At 36.9% G+C, this 22,126-nt stretch overlaps 1 protein-coding gene across 5 annotated transcripts in view; it reads left to right on the plus strand.

Moving 5' to 3' along the window:
* Positions 1–22,126, plus strand: part of DNM1L (dynamin 1-like) — a 38,638-nt gene that overhangs the window by 400 nt on the left and 16,112 nt on the right. For 3 of the 5 annotated variants that reach the window (XM_010566241.1, XM_010566242.1, XM_010566244.1), the window contains exons 2-6: positions 11,008–11,155; positions 18,253–18,299; positions 19,440–19,511; positions 20,075–20,161; positions 20,667–20,829. In XM_010566241.1, coding sequence (XP_010564543.1) covers positions 11,008–11,155; positions 18,253–18,299; positions 19,440–19,511; positions 20,075–20,161; positions 20,667–20,829 — 517 coding nt within the window. Of the gene's footprint in view, positions 1–11,007; positions 11,156–17,024; positions 17,064–18,252; positions 18,300–19,439; positions 19,512–20,074; positions 20,162–20,666; positions 20,830–22,126 lie in introns of all 5 variants that reach the window. The other 2 variants (XM_010566240.1, XM_010566243.1) reach the window with 1 other exon arrangement.

The following is a 22,126-nucleotide window of genomic DNA, read 5'->3' on the forward strand; positions in this document are numbered from 1 at the left end:
CTCCTCCCGTGGCCCCACGTCGGCCCCCCACACCGGGGATGCGGGTGGCACCGTGGGCCCGCTGCCCGGCCCTGTGCTTCAGCGTGACCGCCATCGCCGGTCGGGTTGGCTTCCCCTCTCTGACTACCGCCGCGAATAAAAGGGATGTGGTAGCGGAACGGCGTCTTGAAGGCGTGGAGCGTTTCGCCTCGCTGCGAGTTCTCCTGCCGGTTTGGACCTCTTTGTCTTGGCGGAGGATGGGGAGCGAAGGTGAGGGGCGAAGGCAGCCTTTGTCGGCTGTAGCAGTCGCAACGTGTGTGTCTCAGCCCGATAATGTTGCCGCTGGGCTCGAAGATAGAGCTCAGACCCTTTTAGATCCGTTCAAATGGGACGCCGTTCTTCAGCACAACTTTTGGGAGCAGAACATGCGTGACCAGAACTGCAGCAGTCTTAAGGGTATTGAAAATGAAACGTGAAACGCAACTAAAGCTTTGGAGTTAATGGATCTCTCTGGTTTTGTTTCTGTGAAATTAACAGTGTGTATTGAGCGTGTGATGTTACTTGATAATAGCATGCCTACCTGAGACAGTAATACCAAGGACTCTGCAGTCCGGGATTTCATTATATGCCTTAAAACGCAATCTCTACGTTTAAAGCTTGTGCATTGCTGAAGCATGGAATAGGTTTGCTCAAAGGCAACTACAGTGTCGATCTGGCTGAGAGGCAGCCGGCTGTCGTTCTGTTTTACCAATATAAATCAGATAGATTAATTGACTTTATATCAGCCATTTTATAAAATAGATCTAAAATACTTGAATTGGGTGGGAGAGATTTTGCACTGGTAAGCTATATTAGGCACTTTTGTAGCTGACAGGAGTCCATCGCTTTATGAAGACATTTAATCTCCTTTACATTAAAAATCATATAAGTAAGCTGGGTATTCCCCCCGTTTTGTTTTAGTTTAGTTCTGCAACAGAAAGTGCAAGGCAGAGGTGTGGCATTTTTCTGCGTAAAATCAATATTTTTTTCAGTTTCATTTTATGAAATGCATTGAAGTGGCATTTTTAATTATCATCCTTTTAAACAACTTTGTCCTAGTTAACTTTTAATAAGCGTGTACAGTAGGTACTGAGAGTTAAGACAGTATTGACATGCATTTGACTCAATAGTCTGTCCATCAGTATTAATATCCATTCAGTGCTGTATTCAGTATATTCATAAAAACCCTTGAATTAGCGTGATATTTTCTAGCATGCCGAAACAAAGTCCTTTACAGAGTTAAGGAAAATATATAGCAAAATGTCTAGCAAGCTGTATCTTGGGTTTTTTTGTTTTGTTTTTAGTCAGGGTTGTTGGAAGGAATAATTGTCTTTACTGACACGGTAATTCTGTAGATGGTTATTTTATGCAATTAGTTTTAAAAAAAATTAAATAAAATTTTATTATTTTATTCATTTGAAGTTAGTTTATTGTAGACCAGATTTCTGGAGATGTCTCAAATATGGCCTTAGATCTGATAGTTTTGCTGCTGGTAGCTTGATTCCGTGGTTTTTTGAAACGTGCCTTGAAATAATCTTGTTTCTTGAGATATTTTTGGTTAAGTGCTATGTGGCCTTTAAGTTTGTTCACACGGTTTTGTTTGTAGCCTGCTGGCATATGCAGTCTTTACTTTCTTTCTTTGAATAATATTCACAAATGATTTTGAAATTTGCACCTCCATTTTTCTTTCTAGGCAACAAATGCTACCAGTTAAGATTTCTGTAATTCTCTGTTAATTGATTTATGCTTTTTTTTTCCTTCCAGTTTGCTTATTGCTTTTCCTAAATGACCTTTCTACATATTCAGCAAGGAGAAGAAAAATGGTTTTTAAAGTAGTTTTTGCTATTTATTTTTCTCATCTGTCTTCTGTATTTCTTCTCTACCCTTTTATTGTTTTGTGCTTGTGCCTTTCTTCAGTTCACATTTATTTCTACTTCTGTGCATCAAGTTAATTCTTTCTTTTCTGGAGCATGTAGAACTAGAAACTGCTTATAATCCTTAATTTAGCTTTGAATGTTCTCTGTTTCCCATGTCCCCTTTGGCCCCCTGTGTTGTTTTGGGATTCATTTCCTACCAACCTTGTGTTCTGAGCAATTGAAGTGTCTCAATTTTTCCTCTTTCTAGATGGATTTTGGTACTAATTACAAAATATTTCTCAGTAAACTTTACACATTTAGATGGCCTCTTGCACTTCTAGTGGTGTTCCTGAGACTCTGTCATACGAGAATTCCTTCTCATTCTCTACATAAATACTGTGTAAGTTATTTCTGTATCCTAGTACAGGGTCTATTCAGAAAATTGAAGACTCTCCTGCTGGTAAAACTCAGAGCACACCCTCAGACTGCCAGCATTTCATCACTATTGCAGGGTTTTTTTGCCATTCCCAGATATGTGTTCTATTTTTTTTCCCCAATTCAGTATTTCAGTTCCATTTTTAGAAATGTATTACTGAAGTGCAAAAAAATGTCCAGGCTAGGAATACTCTATAAACAATATTTGTTCAATAATACTGTAATACCCAACCTTCTGATGTGTTTTATACAAATGCTTTGTGATCCGTACTTGTAAGGGATAACAAGGTGGTATTGAAGTGCCTCAACCAAACACATTCAAACTATAATAAAAGGAGGCAAGGGGAAGAAAAGAAATTTGGTTAGTTATGGCCTTTTGTATGTTACGGGCACACAGATGCTATCACAAAAATGAAATATCTACACTACGGAAGTGGGCATGAATTTTAGAATAAATTTTAAAAAAACAACAAACAAAATCTTTGCCAAGGGATATGTAAAAATGAATTGCCTTTATTTTTTTCAGGTCATTAATTCTTGGAATCTGTTTTGGGTTTTTAGAAGTCATTGACCTAGCTATATACAAACTTTAGTGTCAGTTTTGTAGCAAAGTTCTTCCAATACTGACATTATAAAAACAAGTTGTGGGCTTTATTTGCACTTGGTAGTGTTGATTCTAGTAGAGACATCATGGTGAAATTGATCTAGCAACTAACGAAATTCACGGTGAGATTTTTAAATGACCTTTCAGGCGTATGTTTATATAGTACTTTTGCTCGGTCTTCTGTTAATGCTATTTTGGGATTTTAAATGGGAAGGTGTAGTTTACAATATTTAACATAGACTGTTCTGTTGGATGTTTCTATCTGAAAGAGCTGTTTTGCTAGCCTCTGTGACTGGCTCACAGATGAGCAATACATTTATTTATCTTTTTGCTGTTTGGAATAGGTATCATGTTTGATATTTCAACACTTAAACCAATTTTTGTTGCCAAGGAGGAAGGTTTCTTGATCTGAGATAACAGATAGCCTGAGCATTTGAATATGTATAACTATATATTCTGTTAGGCTAAACAATTAGGATGGTAATTTGCCTGTTAAGAAGCTGACAGCAATGGGAAGCTGATGTACAGTCCTGGCTACTGAGATGAGGAGAGGAATCCAGTGGATGCTCTATCAAAACATCTGGTTTGAGAGAGACTGGCATTGTGGTCTTAAACTTCAGATGCTCTACAGAGCTTCTGTGACCTTTCCCTGTCAGGGAAGGTCAGGGGAACAGAAATTCAAGCCACTTCAGCTTATTCATTTTATTCAATGTATCCTACGTTGCGTTGGCAAAAACCCAGTTTTGGGTGAAGGAAACTCCAGCTTATACCAAGCAACTAGGAAAACTCCATGCCAAGCTTAACTCAGGAATGTCTTCCTCCCTCCGCTCTTGGGGTTTTTTATTTGGTCCAGGGATCTTTCCCGGGTTTTCAAGCAGGTGCAAAAAGGCATTTGTATCTACACTTGTAAAAGGGGACGTAACTAGAGCATAGCTTCAGTGCTGGCTGTGCTGGCTGGGGAGAGCTTGGTTTTTCTCCCAAATGTTTTGCAAACTTACTTCCTGGTTTGTTTTTTTGTTTGCTTTGATACCTGACATTCACTGTATCTGTTTTTGGGTGCAACTGTTTTCCTTTTTGCCATCCTTTTCTCCTGCCAAATCATGCCCTGACTCTTCTGGTGTCTGTTTCAGACAAGCACCAAAGCGAGGCTGACGTTAATTAGCTGTTTACATTTACCAGACATAATATAAATTTTGCTGTTAAAGTTGCATAGTGCAAACATTTGCTGTTGTACCGTTTCTTTTCTCTGATGTGCCCTCTCAGTTTCTGAGCAGCTATACTTTTTAGGTCCTGAAGGCTTCTATGACTGGAAGGATCGCATTTTCACTATGTCTATGTTCAGACTTTATATGAATTAAAATAAAATTATAGGTCTAATAACTGTAATCCTGCCTTTAATCTCTATAGATTGTAATACGAAAGCAATATTAAGCATCTTTTAAATGAAGATACTGATTTTATTGTTTGCAAGTGTGGAGAGAATGCACAGTGGTAGACGGATGTCAGTGAAGTTTTTTTTTTTGGTTTTGTTTTTTTTATTCCCCTCACTAGTTTTGTATTCTTGCTGCCAGGGTCCTGTTCATCTTGTGATTGGCAATTGTTTTTCTTGGAAAACTTGTATTTTAATTAGAACGGATGGTTCTTGTATCTTGTCCGCAGGGGACAGTGCAAAGGAAACATCTTTTCAGGAAAATTAAGAGGAAGAGTGTTACAGCAGACAGCCCTGGTGAATGTGTTTCAGAATCTGGAGAGAAAATGGCTGTGTAGTTTTTGGAAAAGATTTGTTCGTGTTGTAGCCAGAAGATTGACTGGGTTTCTCTGGATTTTTTTTTTTTTTCAATCTCTGTTGTTTATAACTTTTTTTTTAATTTGAAGATACAAATTGGCTTTGTTTTTGATTCATTTTACTGAAAAATAATGAATATAGTAGTACAAGCAATACTATGTAAGGTCAGTCTTACATGGCTTTGAAATGTAGATCTTCAGATACCGCAGTTCCATGATCTAACTTAGAGAAATTCTGTACTCGTTGATTCTGATTACATGAGGTATTTATTACGTGAATTATTGGAGGACTTTGGGAATTGATGTATTGAGAAAGAATATGTCTGCAAATCTTTTATCTATTTGCTGTTGGTTGGCATGTATCTACATTTAGATACGGTGTAAATACAGGATACCTGAAAAATTTTGACTGAGCTGTGCAAATTCTGGCTTTCCTTACTACTTGTACATAAACTGCCTGTTGTGGAGGGAGTTCCTGTGGCTTCCAGTTTCTTCCTGACTGATTCAGGAAAGCGCTCTGCTGGGGAATGGCCTGCAGGAACAACAGTCTTGTAATCCGGACAAGATCTTTCAAAGATAAAATGTATTTTGCAACAGCCATGAGTGCATTATGCTGGTTTCACTGCTTTCTCAAGTTGGGATCAGCCTGTTAGCTCTTCTGCATCTTTCTAGAAGTATAATTCTGTTTCAAAGAATGTCTTAAAAGTAATTCATTGGGCCTGCTTATAACTTCAAAATTCTCTTCTGATTAGTAAGTACATCTTAAAATTTGTTGGCTGTTTAGAACCAGCCTAGCTTGGGTTGTCTCTAGTTCACATAGGAAAATTTGCCACAATACCTATTCTAACCAAAGCAGTTCCCTTGTGGAACTGCTCTGGAATTGCATATGTGCTGACCTTTTATTTCAGAATAATTCATGTTTGCAAAACAAGGAAAGAAAAAAAATCTTGCTGCTCTTTGGTTATAACACGCTGAATTCTTCCAGGATAGCTACTGCAGAGAACTTCTTTTCAAAGCACCTATCTGGGTAATATTCCTGTGGATGAGATCCCAGCAAAAATGCATTAGCTTGTATTTCCCAATAATAGAATTAAAATTTAGTAAACCATATATGTATATATTGCTAAGAGCATGATATAGCCAGCAGGGCTTTTATAATTCTTGTATGGCAGAAACTGCAAAATTGCCACCATTCTGCCTCAGGCGTCAAAGTAGATGCATTGCTTTTCTTAAGAGAATTCTTCAGGAATTATTATGTCTCCCTGAGAAATCTCTCCTACTTCGTAGTTCCTTATTGTCATTCTCAAGTGCTTGTTATTGTTGTGCCACTACAAAAGTCATAGGGAATACAGATATCACCGCCTCTCCATTTTCTTGTGCTGTCCTGTAGTAAATCTGTATTGTGTTGCAGGAGCTCTTGGCAGTTTTTTCCTATTTGATCAGATAATAAAAAATTTATCAGTTTGTCCTATCAAAAGCAATGAAGAAAGTTTACACCCCTTTCAGCCAATTTTCTTGTTGGAAGTTCCCCAGTATTTTATTGGACATGTTTCCTTAAAGGTTTTTCCCACAGATGATTTCTTTTACATTGGCTTCACAAAGTGATTATGAAGTCTGAAGGTAGACAGAAGGAAGGCAGCAGATTCTTGTAAGACGACTTGAAATTTGCTGCAGCTGATACAAGTCCATTATCATTTTAATAGTACTTGAAATACGCAACAATCAACAGTCTGAGAAATGACTGTAAAAAATCTCATGGTTCTCGTGCATCAGTGAGACTCCAGGTGAGTCTTGTGTTTATTGCCTTCTTGCTGCATGGACTTCATAAGAATAAGAGCAGACTTTGGCTTATTTACTGAGCTAACTGGTGGTATCCAGTGAGTTACAGGACAGTGAAGCTCAAGAGACCTGGTATGCCTTTAAGGACAACCTCATTGGAGCACAAAACACTAGTCCATACAGATGCTCAGGAAAGTGAGTAGACATGTGAGGAGAGCAGTGTGGAGGGAACTCACGACTGAGCGTCAGCGCAGAAGACTCATGCAGGAGGTAGAAGTGAGGACAAGTTTGCTCAAGGATATAAAAATACTGCCTGCATATGCAGAGATGGTATTAAGAAAGGCAACATTCCAGTAAAGTTGAAACTGGTAAGGGACATCAAATGCAACAAGAAGAACTTCCAGCACTGCATCAGCAGTTAAAGCAGAAAAAAGAGAAACGAGGGAAATACGGGCTTGCTGCTGACCGTGACAGGTGATTTAATGACAGTGAATATGGACAAGGCTGGGGCACTTGGTGCTATCTTTGCCTTGGTCTTCACCCGCAGGGTCTCCTGGGCCTTTGTACCTATAGATGGTGCTCAAAGTGGAAGGTAACTATCAATAGTGGAAGAGGATTTGTGTCAGGGTTCTCTTTTGGATATGGAGAAAGCATCTTTGCATGCTGTTGGGTATAGGGCGCAAGTCTTTTAAAATTAGGAATGCTAATGAGGACTTGGAAAAAGAATAAGCAAGCCAGTGAAGTAAATGTTTGGGATGAATATGAACGGTTGTGCATAGTGTTACTTCAAAATTTTTAATACAGAGTCTCTTCCATTTGGCTTGTCAACAAATCTGAAGTGTTTTTGAAAGTAACATCTCCTGCTGTTAATGAAGCTGGACAGTTATAAAGTCATGCACTGCTGTCTGCTGCTTTGAATTCTTGAAAAATGTGGTTAGCAGCAGGTTGCAAACCAGATTTTCTCATAAGAATTAGTGTAATGGATGGGAGCAGATGCCTTTTGATACTTAAGAACTGCACACAGTTGAAATATGCAGGGACAAGTAAAGAAGAAATGAAGGATAGGGAGGCAGAAGCAAGATCATTAGGACTGTTAAACAGTAGAGATGCTGGCTTTTTGGAGTGGATCACAGTTCTTACAGATTTCAGCTTTTTAATTTGTGAGAGTAAGTACACAATCATTTCCCTATTATTCTGCCCTTCATCCTTGATTGTTTTAGATTAACCTGAAGATGATGTTGACAATGATGAAAATATAACCGGTAAGGAGGAAGTAAGAAAGCTGATAAGATTAACATCATGTATACTGTCAGTGTGTATTGAAACAAAATATTTAAGTCCCTGTGTGCATCATCTCATCTTAGTACTTCTGGAAAAAATGGTTTTACCATCCATCAAACTCAGGTGCTTATCTGTGGAGCTGATGGCTAACAGAGCAGAGTGCTCAACATTCAGCAATGGAAGTTTGACACAACGGTTAAAGAAGCAACAGACAGTAAGATGTTCCTGTATCTGCCCTTTTTTTTCTGAGCAATCTATATAAAGTTCCTCTAGATATCACTGCTTTTGGATATTTCAAATTAGGATCAGGTATTAGGGTCCAGAGGAAAGCCTGACTGATCTGCCACAAAAGGTTAGAATTTGTTAATGCTTTTCTGGACCTGTCATTAAATGAGTTTATGGGTTTCAGTCCATGCTTAAAATCATGACGAGCGTTCCAATGAGATGACAAAACAAGCATGATGCTGTTGCAGACTTACTCCTAAAAATTCTGTGGTACCTTTGGTCATCAGTATTAGTCTCTCTCTGTGTCTGTTTTATGAAGGACGGGCTGAACGGAATTTGTACTCTGCACAGACCCATATCTCTCACTTTGCCCCACTGGCAGAAAAAGGTCAGCTTTGTGTTTACTGCTTTCTTTACCGCGTTCCCAGACAGTTCTTAGTAATAGACGTGTATGGGGCCCAGATTAAGGAGTGCATCATTAGATACTGTATTAGATACTGTATTATGTTTCAAGAACAGATTGCTTTAATAAGGGAATGTAATGCAATTTGAAACAAATTTCCTGATGCTTGGAGTACTGTAGTCTCTCATCTAATGTATGACTTCACATTTGCAAAGGATCCAGATCGTTCGTTCTACATCCAAAGATAACTGTGGGAGTGGTGTAAGGCGTAGTGTTTTAGTTCCATATGTAGGTTGGTGTGTGCCCGTCTCAACTTCCTGCAATACCACTCTTTTGGAAAGACCAAACAATGAGCAGTAGCGTGCAGCAGTTTGTCCCATGGATTTTGATTTCCTGTCTTGATGAGGTTCTTGGTAAGGACTGGCTATTTATTACTGTCCCTCCTCTTCTTGGATTATATGTTCAGGAGAAGCCACTTCACCTAAGTCTCACCTCCAGCCCTTCAAGACTGAGTGATCATTCTACCCACGTGTAAGAAATCTTGCTCAAGAGATGTTAAAGAGATTTTTAATAAATTAAACCTTGGTGGCTTTGTTCCCCCCCACCCCCCCAGTGCAGCTGATGAACCTTCACCATGTCTCATCTTTTTTGAGCAGGCATTCCACTTGTTTTAAATTATGAAGTTTGTTAAGAAGTGGTTTGTTGTTTGTCATTCTGAAATTTACATTTTTTTCACATTCTGTAATATCAGTAATTCTTCAGAAGTATTCTACAATGGAAGCTCTCTCGGGGAGGCTTCCAGACCTAGTTTGTGCTTTGGCCAGATTGTTCTTCAGTTACTCTTTGGTAAGATTTCAGTGCCCAATGTCCTGTCATAAGCTCCTTGCATGGAAGGTGCCCAAAGTTGATTGGAGAAGGTCAGTTGAAGAAGGAAATTATTCATTACTTTCTATGGGAGTCTTTTGAAGCAAAAAATCTTAATAAGGCTATCTTTGTTTCATGTGACCCTGTCCTTCTCCCTACTTTTTCTAGACAGTTGACATCACTGCTGTCAAATTTGACTTAGATTTATTTTGAAAAATATACAAAATCTGCATTGGTTTGTTATTCACCTATTGAGACAAATGATATTGTTGATAAAACAGCATTTTTTTGTGCCATAAAGCATAGTTTTACAGTAAAGTGTTAGAAGAAAAGAAAGCTTTAATTTGTTGTCAATTGTTGGAGCTTTCTAGGGGTTTGGACTTGTTTTTTAATATTTATTATGTGCTTCTGCATACAAGTCCTACTTTAATAGGTTCAAATGCTCTCATATGATATGTTCCTGTCTTGTCTTACTGCACTCATAGAAATGTGCTGTCTGATAGTGTTGTGTTGCTTGATCTCTGCTGATCTGTTTCTCATTTTTAGAAAAGTCACCTAAGATGTCACTAAAGGTATGATATTTAAAAGATATTCAACACTGCTTTTATTTCATGTTATGCTAGGTTATGTACTCATTTTATGATTTACTTGAAGTCTTGAATCTGTTCTTTCAGAACTGCTAAGCTGAATTGAGGTTTTATAGCAGTAATGCACATTCTAGCTGTCAGAAGAATCTGGTGGTGGTTTTGGGGGTTTTTGTTTTGTTGTTTTTGTTTTTTTTTTTTAAGATAATTGTTTGGTGGTAGCATTAATATAGAAACATTTCCTAGCTGATGGCAATGATTGTCAGAGTAGGTTTTCTCATGGCATGCTCATGTTGACTTCCCAGCTGCAGAAAACTGGCAGAGTTTAATACAGTTCTATTAAAAAGCCAAAATCTTATCAGTCAGACTTTCAAAGTATTACATTGACATATCTGGGTCTGTTGTTTATTGTTAGTTTTAACAAGAGTGATTCAAGACTACTACCATAAAACCCATGTGTTCACAGCTGCTTATTGGACCATGTAGCCCAATTCTGCATTTTATACAGAGGTGCAACAGGACAACATTTTAAATGTGGACTCTCAAAGCAAATTTGTAATTCCACAACCTTTAAGTATTTCACAATAGACAGATGTTTGCAGTCAATTCAGTTGTAAATACTTATATATATACACAAACACACAGATTGGGAGAAAGTATAAAACAATGGGGTTTTTAATATATTTAGAGTATAAAACAATGTCTGCACTTATGAAGCTTATATAATACATTATACACCCCCCCAAACTGAAAGGAATATAAGATTGTAATAGCTTAATGTACTCAAGTGTACATAGTTATATCTTTTCGTATAATGCTTCTGTTAGTATTAACATGAGCTGGCCATATGAATACTAACAGAATGTTAAATTCCTTAGTCTACAGAGTGAAGTGTTATTGCAAGATGTAGAAGACACAGAATTTGCTTCTGAGCATTATAAAGAAAAATAATTTTTTCTTTTCCAAAACTGTTTCTGGAGAGATTAATATTTGGGGTAGAAAATGTTAAATAGGATACTAATTTTTCTGAGTCTATCAGATGCTCCTTCAGGTACTGAATAGCAGAGGACAGAATAGAGCACTGTTTGCAGGAGTGATGAAAGCAAGCTAAAACTAAAATATTACAGCATTTTGATGTTTAAGAAAATCATGTAGCTGTATTCCAATTTTCAGAGCAGTGGAAAGAGTTCTGTGTTGGAAAGTCTTGTGGGGAGGGATCTGCTCCCACGAGGTACTGGAGTTGTCACCCGGAGACCCCTTATTCTGCAGCTGGTGCATGTTTCCCCAGAGGATGGTCGGAAAACAGCTGGAGATGAAAATGGTAAGTGTGATCCAGGAGTGTGTTTTGCCTTGTAGGAAAGAGACTTTTAATCTTTCTTGTTCATTTGACTGAAAAATCAGTTGTAATCTTAAAACTTGCGTGTGCTTTTTAAAATTTACTTGGAAGAAAACACAGCTGTTATCACATCTGTTCTGTCCATTTAGCAAATGTCATGAAGTCAAAATCTTTTGGATATTCAAAATATCTTTAACGTTTTAAGTTTTCCTGTTTGTTCTTAGGAAATGCTTTTGAGAAAAGCAGGCCAAAGAAAGCATTTCACTTATGATGATTGTTTGGAGTATAGAAAACATGATTTTCTTGTGTGTGCTTTTCTTCCCCTCCCCTTTTGCTGTATAAATAAGGTTTTGCCTTGAGAGGATGAGTATGTGACAGAGAAATGAAAACAAACTTGTAGTAGATGCAAACAATTTAATGGGCACATTTTGTAGCTTACAGATGCTGCCTTACTGGGCTGCACTGAGAGGTTCCATGCACATCAAAAGCAACACTTTAAATGTTCTGAAGCTGTCTAGTTTGAAGCTTGTGTCTTGCCTATTGTTACTATATTATCCTTTGGCAGATCAAGAAAGCAATTTCAGTTGCCCCTTGGGAGTTTAAACGCTCATTCTATACTAACTAGTGCTCTTGATCTTATGAAAGAGAAGCAGGGGCATAGCCACCTTCTGATCATAAGATAAATCTTAGCTTTTTGATGTAGACAGTAAAAAGTACACAGGCTTTTGATGGTGTGATAAACTTGGGGCTATAATTATTAATTCTCATTGTGTTCAGACTTTTTGGAATTTATTAGCAATAGTAAGTCAAGGTATCAAAAAAGTTCTTCACAGTATTCGTTTTCATGTAATATTTGTAGCCTTTGGTTTCTGAAGAACAGTTACTAATATTGTGCAGTTTGAAAGGTTTAAGCTCCAATTTTCATTATTGCCGCAAGCAGAGAGCACAATTTGGGTTCATAACGATTAAGAACTTTTAGTGTGCGATCTAGGGTGTGCTGGATTGTGAGAGGTTGTAGGACAATTCAGATTGGAAATGATCTCGGGAGGTCCCTAGTCCAACCTCCTCCTCAAAAAAGGGCTAACTATGAACACAAGACCAGGTTGCTTGGGGCTTTATCCAGCTGGGTCTTGAAAACGTCCAAGGGTGGAGAACTCTGAGAGTCTCTGGGCAACCTCTTAGAAGTGGCACATTTGATCTCTAAGTGTGGTTTTATGTTACTTACATTGTGTAGTGTATAGTTTCTGGTACTTTTCAGAATGCCTTGATTCTGAGTTGTGGGATAAAATATGATTTTGTTTTGCTCTGCAACTTTACAGGTATAAAAGATGGTTTTGTAATTAGAGTATTCTGAGTCAGGGCAGAGCCTTTCTGTTGTGGGTTGCATTTGATCTGGGGATTCAGATTTTAAATTTAAAATGGGATAATGATATTATTGCATAAGGATGTTGGGCTAAATTAATATTTATAAGGCCCATTTAGATCTTTGGGGGGGGAAATCAGTATGTAAGATGTACATGTTATAATCTCTTCTTGATGTTCCTTTGAGAGAGACGTGGGCTTTTTTGGTAAGAACAGACAAACCTTTATGACTTACCAGTTGTGTTTGAAGTGCCTCTCTTCTACCTCTAAAATTCAGGCAAATTGCGGTCTGGTTTTGTCACTGATCTTGTTTACCATACGTATAGATTGTGGTGTTATATCTGAGAAGATGGGATCAAGTAGCTTGGAAGGAAAAAAGATGGCAACCTCTTATCCTGGCTATGCTGTCTGACATTGTAATAAGTTACTATACTATTACAGGTCATATTTTTGTTTGTTATGAGTTGGATGTTGAGGTAGGGTTGGATACGTGTTTGGGATTTCCCAGAGGTAAATCTATCCATAGTCTTGCAGAAAAGGATTTTCTCCAGATGAGGGGTTTCTTCTTTATAAATTGAATATTGGACAAGAGAATATCAGTCTCAGCATGCTGGTTTCTGAGTGTGCTGGTAATGAACTCTCTGTGTTCACAGATACTTTTATGCAACTGCCTCTTTGTTTTGTGGTTTGTTTTGTGATTTGTTACATTATCCATCCTAATGCTTGGTCTAGATATGTACTAGTATTACAAATTGCCTTGTCTTTATGACTATGAAGGAAAAAATTGTGTCTCTTCAACAGCTTAATTTTGACATCTTCTGATGCATGTGAGCTGCCAAAGAGTACCAGTTCATATCAATTTAGGGTTTTTGTTTGGTTGGTTTGGGTTTTTTTTTGTTTTGGATTTTTTTTTTTTAATTTTTTATTTTAGTCTTGGGAGCACATTGGGAAAGACTGTTGAGAAAGAATTGCAGCCAGACACTTGAACTAACTTCTGATTTTCTAACATGAAACTTTAAAGATCATCTCTCCTGTTCCTCAAAGTCACTGATGAGCTATGTGATACCCTTGTACTGTGGTCACTGCAATAATTCAAGGTAATCAAAAACCAGCAGAGAGATTAATTTTCCATTAAATAAGAAGTGCTGTATTTTCATAACATGGTATTTCAGACTGGTACATATATTCTTCAGAGGTGTATGGTTTGGTGTGAAGGAAATGTTCTTATTATGCTTTTGTTGTTTATTGTTAGCCTCTAGTGGCTACATGGGACATATAGTAGCACATATGGTATGTTTGATGTGGTGATACCACACTGTGGGGTTCTCTTATCAAACTGCAAGAGAAGCAGTGTTTACGAGAGAACTGGGCCTGGTCTCGTGAATTATCAAATTGGTCTTGTAGCTAAGACCTATTGTGGTAGCCTATCCATTTGTTAGGAAATGGAGAAGAGGAGGAAATGTATGAATGGTCAATTAGTAAATGTTTATAGGTTCTTTTTTTGGTCCAGAATAGGAACCTGAACATTGTTCTGAACAGATAGAATTGATATGGAACACAGGAATAATTAATACAGATCAGTTGCTTGCTAAATCAACACTGTTTTGTCAGCTTTTTGTGCTCTACTTCAGATAGGAATCTCTTACCCCTAGCTCCCAAACAGTGTGGACTGCTTGATTGTACTTCGCTCTGTAGAAGCACAAGAGAAAAAGAGCTTTCACTCAAAAGAGCTTGCCATCTAGTTAGCGTCAAGGGTGGAAAAAATGGTACAACATACAGAAGGGATTGGAAGATGTGCACATGTTTTTTTCACAAGTTGGATTTTTTTTTTTATTACTTATTTTATTTAGAGACCTAGGAAAGGATGAGGCGATGGGGGGGGGGGAAGAGAGTTCAGATGGTAGTCTACTGGGTCCAAGAGCTGTGAAGGTATGGGAACTAGAAAGCTAGGAAAACAGTTAAGATTCTTCATGCTTTGCTGATTTTTATCCTTTTTAGTATTTGGGAAGGTCTCGTTGCCCTGCTGCAAGAAATGCTCTGTGGTGGTAGTCTTTTATGACTGAACAACTTCTTTGTGTTTCCATTGTCTATGAAGAACATTTCTACTGCTTTATGAAGGGAGGAGAGATACATGAATGACTGAAGTCAGTTAGCATTGTACTGTATTTGAACTTCTTAAAGGAGCATTGCAGTATAGGGGTTAACAGTCCTGAGAAAAAGAACATAATCATGTCTAGTTGCCCAGTATATCAATTAAAGTTTTCAGGTCTCACTCCAAGATATGAAAAGCTAGAAAAGCAAGCAGACTGTTGCTTTATTCAGGAGATGTTTTTTTGAAAGGCAGGGTCTGTTTTTTCTTAATGGCTGCTGTTTTAATAATTTCTTACAATCTGTAATAATTTTATAATTACCAAAATGTCATTTGTACACACTTTTATCTAGCATGGAATCTTGAGTATAATCAGGAGATTAATTCACCTGAAAGTTTTGTCTGAAAAGCTTCCAGAAAGTAACATAACCAGGGGAAGACTGATTTACCAGTGCAACTAGTGATAAAAAAAATGTTCTACATGTAAACCAGAACATTGGGTTGTTGAATGTAGGCTAATTAAAATATTTTCTCCTTGTCTTGATTGTCCTTGCATTTTGAGTAATGCAAATCCCTCCTCCTTTCCTAAAATCTCCTTTGCATTAAATTAGAGCTATTGGGAAATTTTTCTCAAATATTAAAGGAGTGTCAGTACAGACTTCCTCTGAAGAGTGGGGCAAGAGTTCATCTCCTGTATAAAATGAAACTTCTAAAAGCTTATACTTGGACCAGATGAGATTTTCTGTACATATCAGGAGCCTGCATTTATTCCTTAACTTTTTTCTTTTTTTTTTTTATGTGCACCAAGACTGAGGTTAGGACTAAGCCATTTATCGTGGCTTCAATCTTGTGTTATATATAGCAAAGAAAACTTGTAGCTTGTTAAAGCTTAAAAAATTTTCAGTCTCCTTTGATCTGTAGATGTTAACAAGTTAAAATGCAATGCCTCTGACTAGAATGCATCTTTTTTAATATGTATTTTAAAAAGTTAATAGATTATACTAAACCAAGACATTTCTTTATACATAGAACTAAGCCTAGTACCTAGCTGGAAATTCCTATGCCAGCACAAACTCAGTAATTTAAGGCTAAAACAGTGTGTCCTAGGAGGACATCATCTCCTTAGGAGGGACATAACAGCAGAGTGCTTGGTCCATACCTTTCACATGTAATGGTGGCAGTACCTTGCTGTATCTTTTTCTTCTTGGCTTTATGCCTGTGTTTACTTCCTTAGATTCAATTTTTAAGAGGGGAAGGATGAGCAATACAATCTTGAAGATACTGTAGTTTCTTCCTGTATGTGCATTTTGCTTTATTTCCTCTGAACTGTAAATAAACTAAAACTGTTTAATAACCTGGAATTAATAAGCCCTATCATTTTGCAATTATTTTGGAGACTGGTATGTAATTTTGCCTCTTTACTAACCAAGACAAACAAAACCTGCCTCCTAACAATGGTTTCTTCATAGCTCATGTGCCTGCAGAACAGTAAGGATAAAAGCAGTTGGTTTTAAAAATTTGTTATCTTAATGGATCCACTCCATCTAAATCAATGTATTTCCACTGATGATAAAACTTTGACTTCCACCTAAGCAAGACATTAAAATAACTCCCCAGATGTATGAGGCTTTCCAAACTGAATTGATTGTTGCTGTGCTACTTGCCTTTTGTGCCAAACAGGCATGTGCCAAACGTCTTCACCGGTTTGTTTGATTCTTGCATTTCCATAGTGCTGTACTAGCATCACGTAAAAATACAGAGTTGTAAGCTCATCAACCCTTCAATAAAAAGGTTTTTCTTTTTTGTAATGGGATTTCCATAAATATTTTCAGAAAGTTAAAAGTTGAGAAGGATGATAGCTAATGTTGTCTCTTCTCAAATCTGTCTCAGAACTGCCATAATGAGTTTTTTTTAATTGAGCATTAGAAAGACTGGTACAAAACTTAAGATTTCTTTCCCATACAGTAATACGATTTCCAGTGACATGAAAAATGTTTCCTTACTCTTTGTCATTCTTGCCATGAGTAAATGACGAGGAACATATTTTGCCAAAGAAGTTCAGCTTTGTAGAACCTAATGGTGCTCTTTTCTGTGCTCAGATAAAAATATTGTGAGCTGTTGGAATTAGATGAACAGCAATAATAAAGTCATCATCAAGTAAACTTTGTTGTATAGAGTATCTGATTAATATGCATCATTTATCAGTATTTAGTTAAGATCTTATTTCTGTGCCTATTGTTAATATGTTACACATTCTCATCAATAGTAGAATAGCATGAACATCTGTCTGCATGCATTTGTGATCTTTGTAATACAGTCTGGTACTGAAAGTTAACAAAATGCTATATTAAATATGATTAAAAATTTTAAACATCATTCAATGCTGTTTCTCTTTAACTGCAGACCCTGCTACATGGAAAAATCCAAGACACCTTTCTAAAGGTTGCCTTTATCCACTTGCTTTTCCTCCCTCCACATAAAGTGCATGCTTATATACACTAAACCACATACATTTCATGCCACTTTATTGTTGATTACACTTTTACTTTTACACTTTGGCTACTGTGTTGATTGATTATTTTGCTGAGTCTTGTGATCTGGTTGATTTTTAGTTTTCTGACCTTGTTGCGTTAGAATGAGATAATTTTTGCTTTTCTTCTGTGCTGTTGCTGCTTCATAGAATTTCCTGCACTTTTAATTCCCAAATCCTTTAAAAAAATCTCTATTGCTCAGTATCTTGAAATTCAACTTGAGTGGCAAAAATGTTTTGAAAGATGACGTGATTATAGGTAACCAGTGTGTTTGCCAAATGGCCAAATTTCTTGTAGACTCTTCTTCTAGAGCAGATTGCTGTATCAGGGAGCAGAGAGGAAATGACCACAAACTAAAAATTTGAAATGGAACTTATGACTAATGCTGGGAAGTCTAGTTGTGGAAGTGTGAGTATTATGCAGCATTACTCAAACTGCTGCCTGCGCTACAAAACAGGAATTGACAAAACCTCCTTTGCTGTTTCTGGGACTGCTCTTGAATAGCCCCCAAGTAATTCCAGACATCGGTGGTGACTGACAAGAGTTAAGATGTTCGGTCCTTGGCAGATTTGGGAAGAGACATGTTCTCCTAAGACTTCATTGTTATGCAGAATTCTTACTTATTTTCTGTTTGCTTGGTTTTGGTTCTACAGGTTTTTCTAACTTTTTCTTTCAGCTGTAATTTGATCTTACTTGCATGGTAAAAGAAAAGATGCTAAAAGCTGGTATTTTTTTCAGATTTTTTAAGCTATTGCTAATAATTCTTTTGTTTTCTGTTGCAAGCTGATATTTAAGGGACTAGACCATTTCTGAAATATGGTAGGATAGCTGATTGGCTCAGTCACAATTAAGAAGGTGGACCTTGTGTAAGAGAGACAAATGAAAAAGAGTAATGAGATGCAGTGTTTAAATAGGCAGAATCATAAGCAGAATCATAAATTTGTATTGAACTGTCTACATCTAACAGTAGAAAGCAGACTAATTTTTCTGTTGCTGCTTGGGGGAAAAAAAAGCATTGTAGTTTTCAACAAACAGGTTCTTGGAAAAATGTCATTGTACATTTGCTTCCTCTTCCTCATGTATCAATTCTTTGTTTTCAGAGATAGATGCTGAAGAGTGGGGTAAATTTCTTCACACCAAAAATAAGGTATGTTTACTCTGTTGATAGAGTAGCAGTGTCATAAATATGCTATCATATATAGATATACTTAATTCTGTATCTGTTCCCTTGACTTTCCCAAAAAGGAGGTTATTTTACCTGCTATACTATATGCCAGAGTATTGAGGATTTTCTGTTTTGCTTTTTGTGAGTAGAAAAATTCTGGAAGCATTCTTTTAAACTCAAGACAGAAAGTTTATCAATGGTTGTCTGTTGTGTGGGTTATTGATTTTGCCAAGTTATTTATCTTAATCCTTTTTGTGTTATTTTGTTGTGGGGTTTTTTTTGTGTGTGTGTGTATTGGAGAAATTAGAATGGAAATTGCAAAGGCAAGGAAGTATATAGTCACAAGTAATTTCAGTCCACTGAAGAATTGGCTACTTCAGAGGTTTATTAGAAAGCGCTGAAGAGGAGGGAAGAACCTAATGCTCATGAAGGGGGAGAAGCAGAAACTGAGATGACCTAGGACTTCTATAAGAGAGTCAAAGCTTAATTCTTTGCTTGCAGACAGTCATCTTTTTGTTGGCAGATGAATTATTTAAGTGCTTATTACTTTAAACTTATTTCCTCACCTTCTAGGCAGTGCTAGAAATTGAAGGATATGTGGAGAGGAATGCAGAGGGAACCTGTGCAAGGGTAGCTCTATGCTAAGTTATTTTGGATTGATGGAAGGAGAATAGATTTGACAAGAGTGGAAATGTTTTGAAATGAAACTCCGTCCTTGTTGTTTGTCCCCTTTGAGATGAGAAGGGGTTCAGACTACATTTTGTTTATTAACTTCAAAGGATTGCAACTAGATTAGAAGTAGAATTAAGTGTTTGAAATTCTCTGTAGGTGAAAAATATTTTATACCTTGTCTGACATTGATGGGGTAGTAAGTGCTAATAACTGCCATCTCACAGTATTAATCAACAGATTAAATACCAAGATTCCAATTTCTATAATCTTTAGCACTGATGATTGCTGTTAGCATTAGCTTAAGGGCTAATAGTTGTTCTTATTTTTCCTCACCTTCTGTATACTTAGTTACAGAGTTTTTCACTTCTTGGAGAAGAGAGCATTATTTTGTAGTTAGGTAAGCGTATGCTGTCTTTGATTTTTAAACAATTTTTTTCTTTTGTGCTTCAGATCTATACGGATTTTGATGAAATTCGTCAGGAAATTGAAAATGAAACAGAGAGGATTTCAGGAAATAATAAGGTAAATGTTGCACTGTCCATCTTTGTCTTGCTATAGATTCTTTTGCTGCTTAAACCTTTCTTAAACAGTTTTGGCAGCTAGAAGTGAAAAGCATTGAACTATTCTAATGAAGAACACAGTAATGCTGCTTGCTATCGTAAGATTTTTTCACTGTGTTTGTGGGATAAATGACTTCAGCTAAAAGAAAATCAGAGAAATGCTGTTGGTTTACTTCAAAGCTTCTGTAGTAATAGTGAAAAAAATGAACTTTGAGTTAAACTTGTTTCCATTTGTCCACATACATGGCTTTATGTGTAATTATAAAAGCAAGTATTCTATTCTTGCCTATCTATGTAATTGCTGAATATAAAAGCTTCTATGCTTATATTGAGGGGGAAAACATGCCTGCTTCCAGAGACAAAGGAATTGGTGGACAGATGTGGCTGGCTTTTTTTTCCTCAGTTGTAAGGTGCATGATGGAAGAAAGTTTTTTTCTCATATGAAACTACAGCTTTTGGCTTTCTAAAGGGTGCATTTAAACAATCCAGTACAGTGATTAATTTTTATTATTAATATATTTCTAGGGGATCAGTCCTGAACCTATTCATCTTAAGATTTTTTCATCTAATGTTGTAAATCTGACTCTTGTGGATTTACCTGGAATGACAAAGGTAAGATGTGGAATGCTTTTTTTTCTGACTCATTGTGAACAGTGTGTTTTGAAATGAGTGTATGTTCACTATTTGGCATTATTCTGTATTGTTAGATAAATAGCTTTCCTCAGGTTAAGTAGGTGGTTATATAAATTCGAGATGTCACCATCTTCTGGTGTAAGATCTGGTTTTCTGGTGCTGGTTTCTGATGACAAGATGACTTCTTTCCCTGCCTATGCACACGTACATACCCCACTCTGCCAGTTGTGCAGGTGGTTCTTGGATACCAAGTCTTTTTGACTACAGTATCAAATAATTTGAATTGATTCTTATTTGTAGAAGAGTGTTTTTGACTTCTATACCTTGCAAGGTCTTGGTTTTTTTCATGTTTTTTTGTGAAGGGAGAAGGAAGGGGCTGGAAAACTTTATTTTATACCATGGTATAGGGTATGAACTTTCAATGAGTGGTCTCACACGGCATAAATATACCATTTTGAGCAGTTCTATGTTGTTTTTTCTCTAGGTGCCTGTGGGCGATCAGCCTAAGGACATTGAACTTCAAATAAGAGAGCTAATCCTTCAATTCATCAGCAACCCAAATTCAATTATTCTGGCAGTTACAGCTGCTAACACAGACATGGCCACTTCAGAAGCACTTAAAATTGCACGGGAGGTGGATCCAGATGGTAAGCAGCAAGAACAACTGGATCCTGTAATTCAACTTCTTTTTTAAAATTAAATCCTAAAATAATAATGAAGTCATTTGGGCAAAAAGCAGTAAGAGAAACAAATGTCATTGCATTTCCTAGAAAATACAATTACTATATTTACTTAAAGACTTTCTGCTGCAGTCTCTGCAACTCAGAGGATGCTGTGATGAATTAATATCTAATAGATTTCTGGCTTACGAACAGGCCAGATAACTATTTTAGTAGTCATAGGAGCCGATTCTGTTTCCAGAGCAGCGAAATAGCATTACAGAATGTTTTGTGATTTTTAGTAGTTTACAGAGCTCTGTTACGATGACTTCATGCTTTATTGTCCAATGTTGTTTCTTTTAGTAGAGAGAATACGCCATCCTGCAGCTAGTAATTGACTGTCTAGCTGTTAGTTTAGTGACTTTTAATAAGAATAAAATTAATATATGTTGTCAGTATCCATTTTGGTGCCCTGCATTTATGTGACAGAACTGACTGATTTGATTTACTCTAAAAAGAGGATTATCATTTTATATTTACTTAATGACTTTGAAACAGATCTGAAGTTACTGGGTACCTGCTTCTTGTGTGTAGAAAGTCCTCTCAGTATCATTGACTAATTAATGGCACTGTGTGATTTGAAAGGATATGGAAAAGTATACTCTAACCATAGGTATACTGAAATTAGGCTAAAATTTGGTGTTGGTATGCTTTACCCTCAATTTTTTCTTCCCATAGAGTGTAACATTTCTTGCTTGTTTTCAATTTTCCCAAGTCTGCTTTGGCCTGTCCTTAAGCCTTTATGTGTTCCACAGCCATGTAACCTTGAGGGAGAACCTCTTCTGGCAGTCTTCTCAGTCAAATTGTCCTGGTTCAAGGCAGCAGACCCTTTCCTTTTAATGTACCCTTGTAAAAATGATCAACTGTGACTTTTGGATCACTTCCCAAAATTCGAAACCTTAAAGATCTGGAGTGGCAGCTCATGTTGCAGGTTCTGTAGGAATAATGGTATGTAATGAGAACTTGAAGTACTAAAGTAGGTAGACTCTGACTTGCATTATTCTGAAAGTTTCAGGACCCAAGAATCTACTGATTTCACTGAGGTACTGGTTTATTTTTAGACTTGAGAAGTGTGTTATATTTTAAAGAAAAAGTTCTCACCGTGTTTTTTTCAGACCCAAGAGCCCAGGAAGTATTAAGGTCCCATACAAGCCCTGTACATGTTAGCCTACCTGCTTAGATGTGCCATATTTACCTATTTAATGAATTTAGGTCAGTTTTTCCT

This window comes from Haliaeetus leucocephalus, unplaced genomic scaffold, assembly GCF_000737465.1.
Source record: "Haliaeetus leucocephalus isolate CR32 unplaced genomic scaffold, Haliaeetus_leucocephalus-4.0 Scaffold206, whole genome shotgun sequence".
Lineage (NCBI taxonomy): Eukaryota > Metazoa > Chordata > Aves > Accipitriformes > Accipitridae > Haliaeetus > Haliaeetus leucocephalus.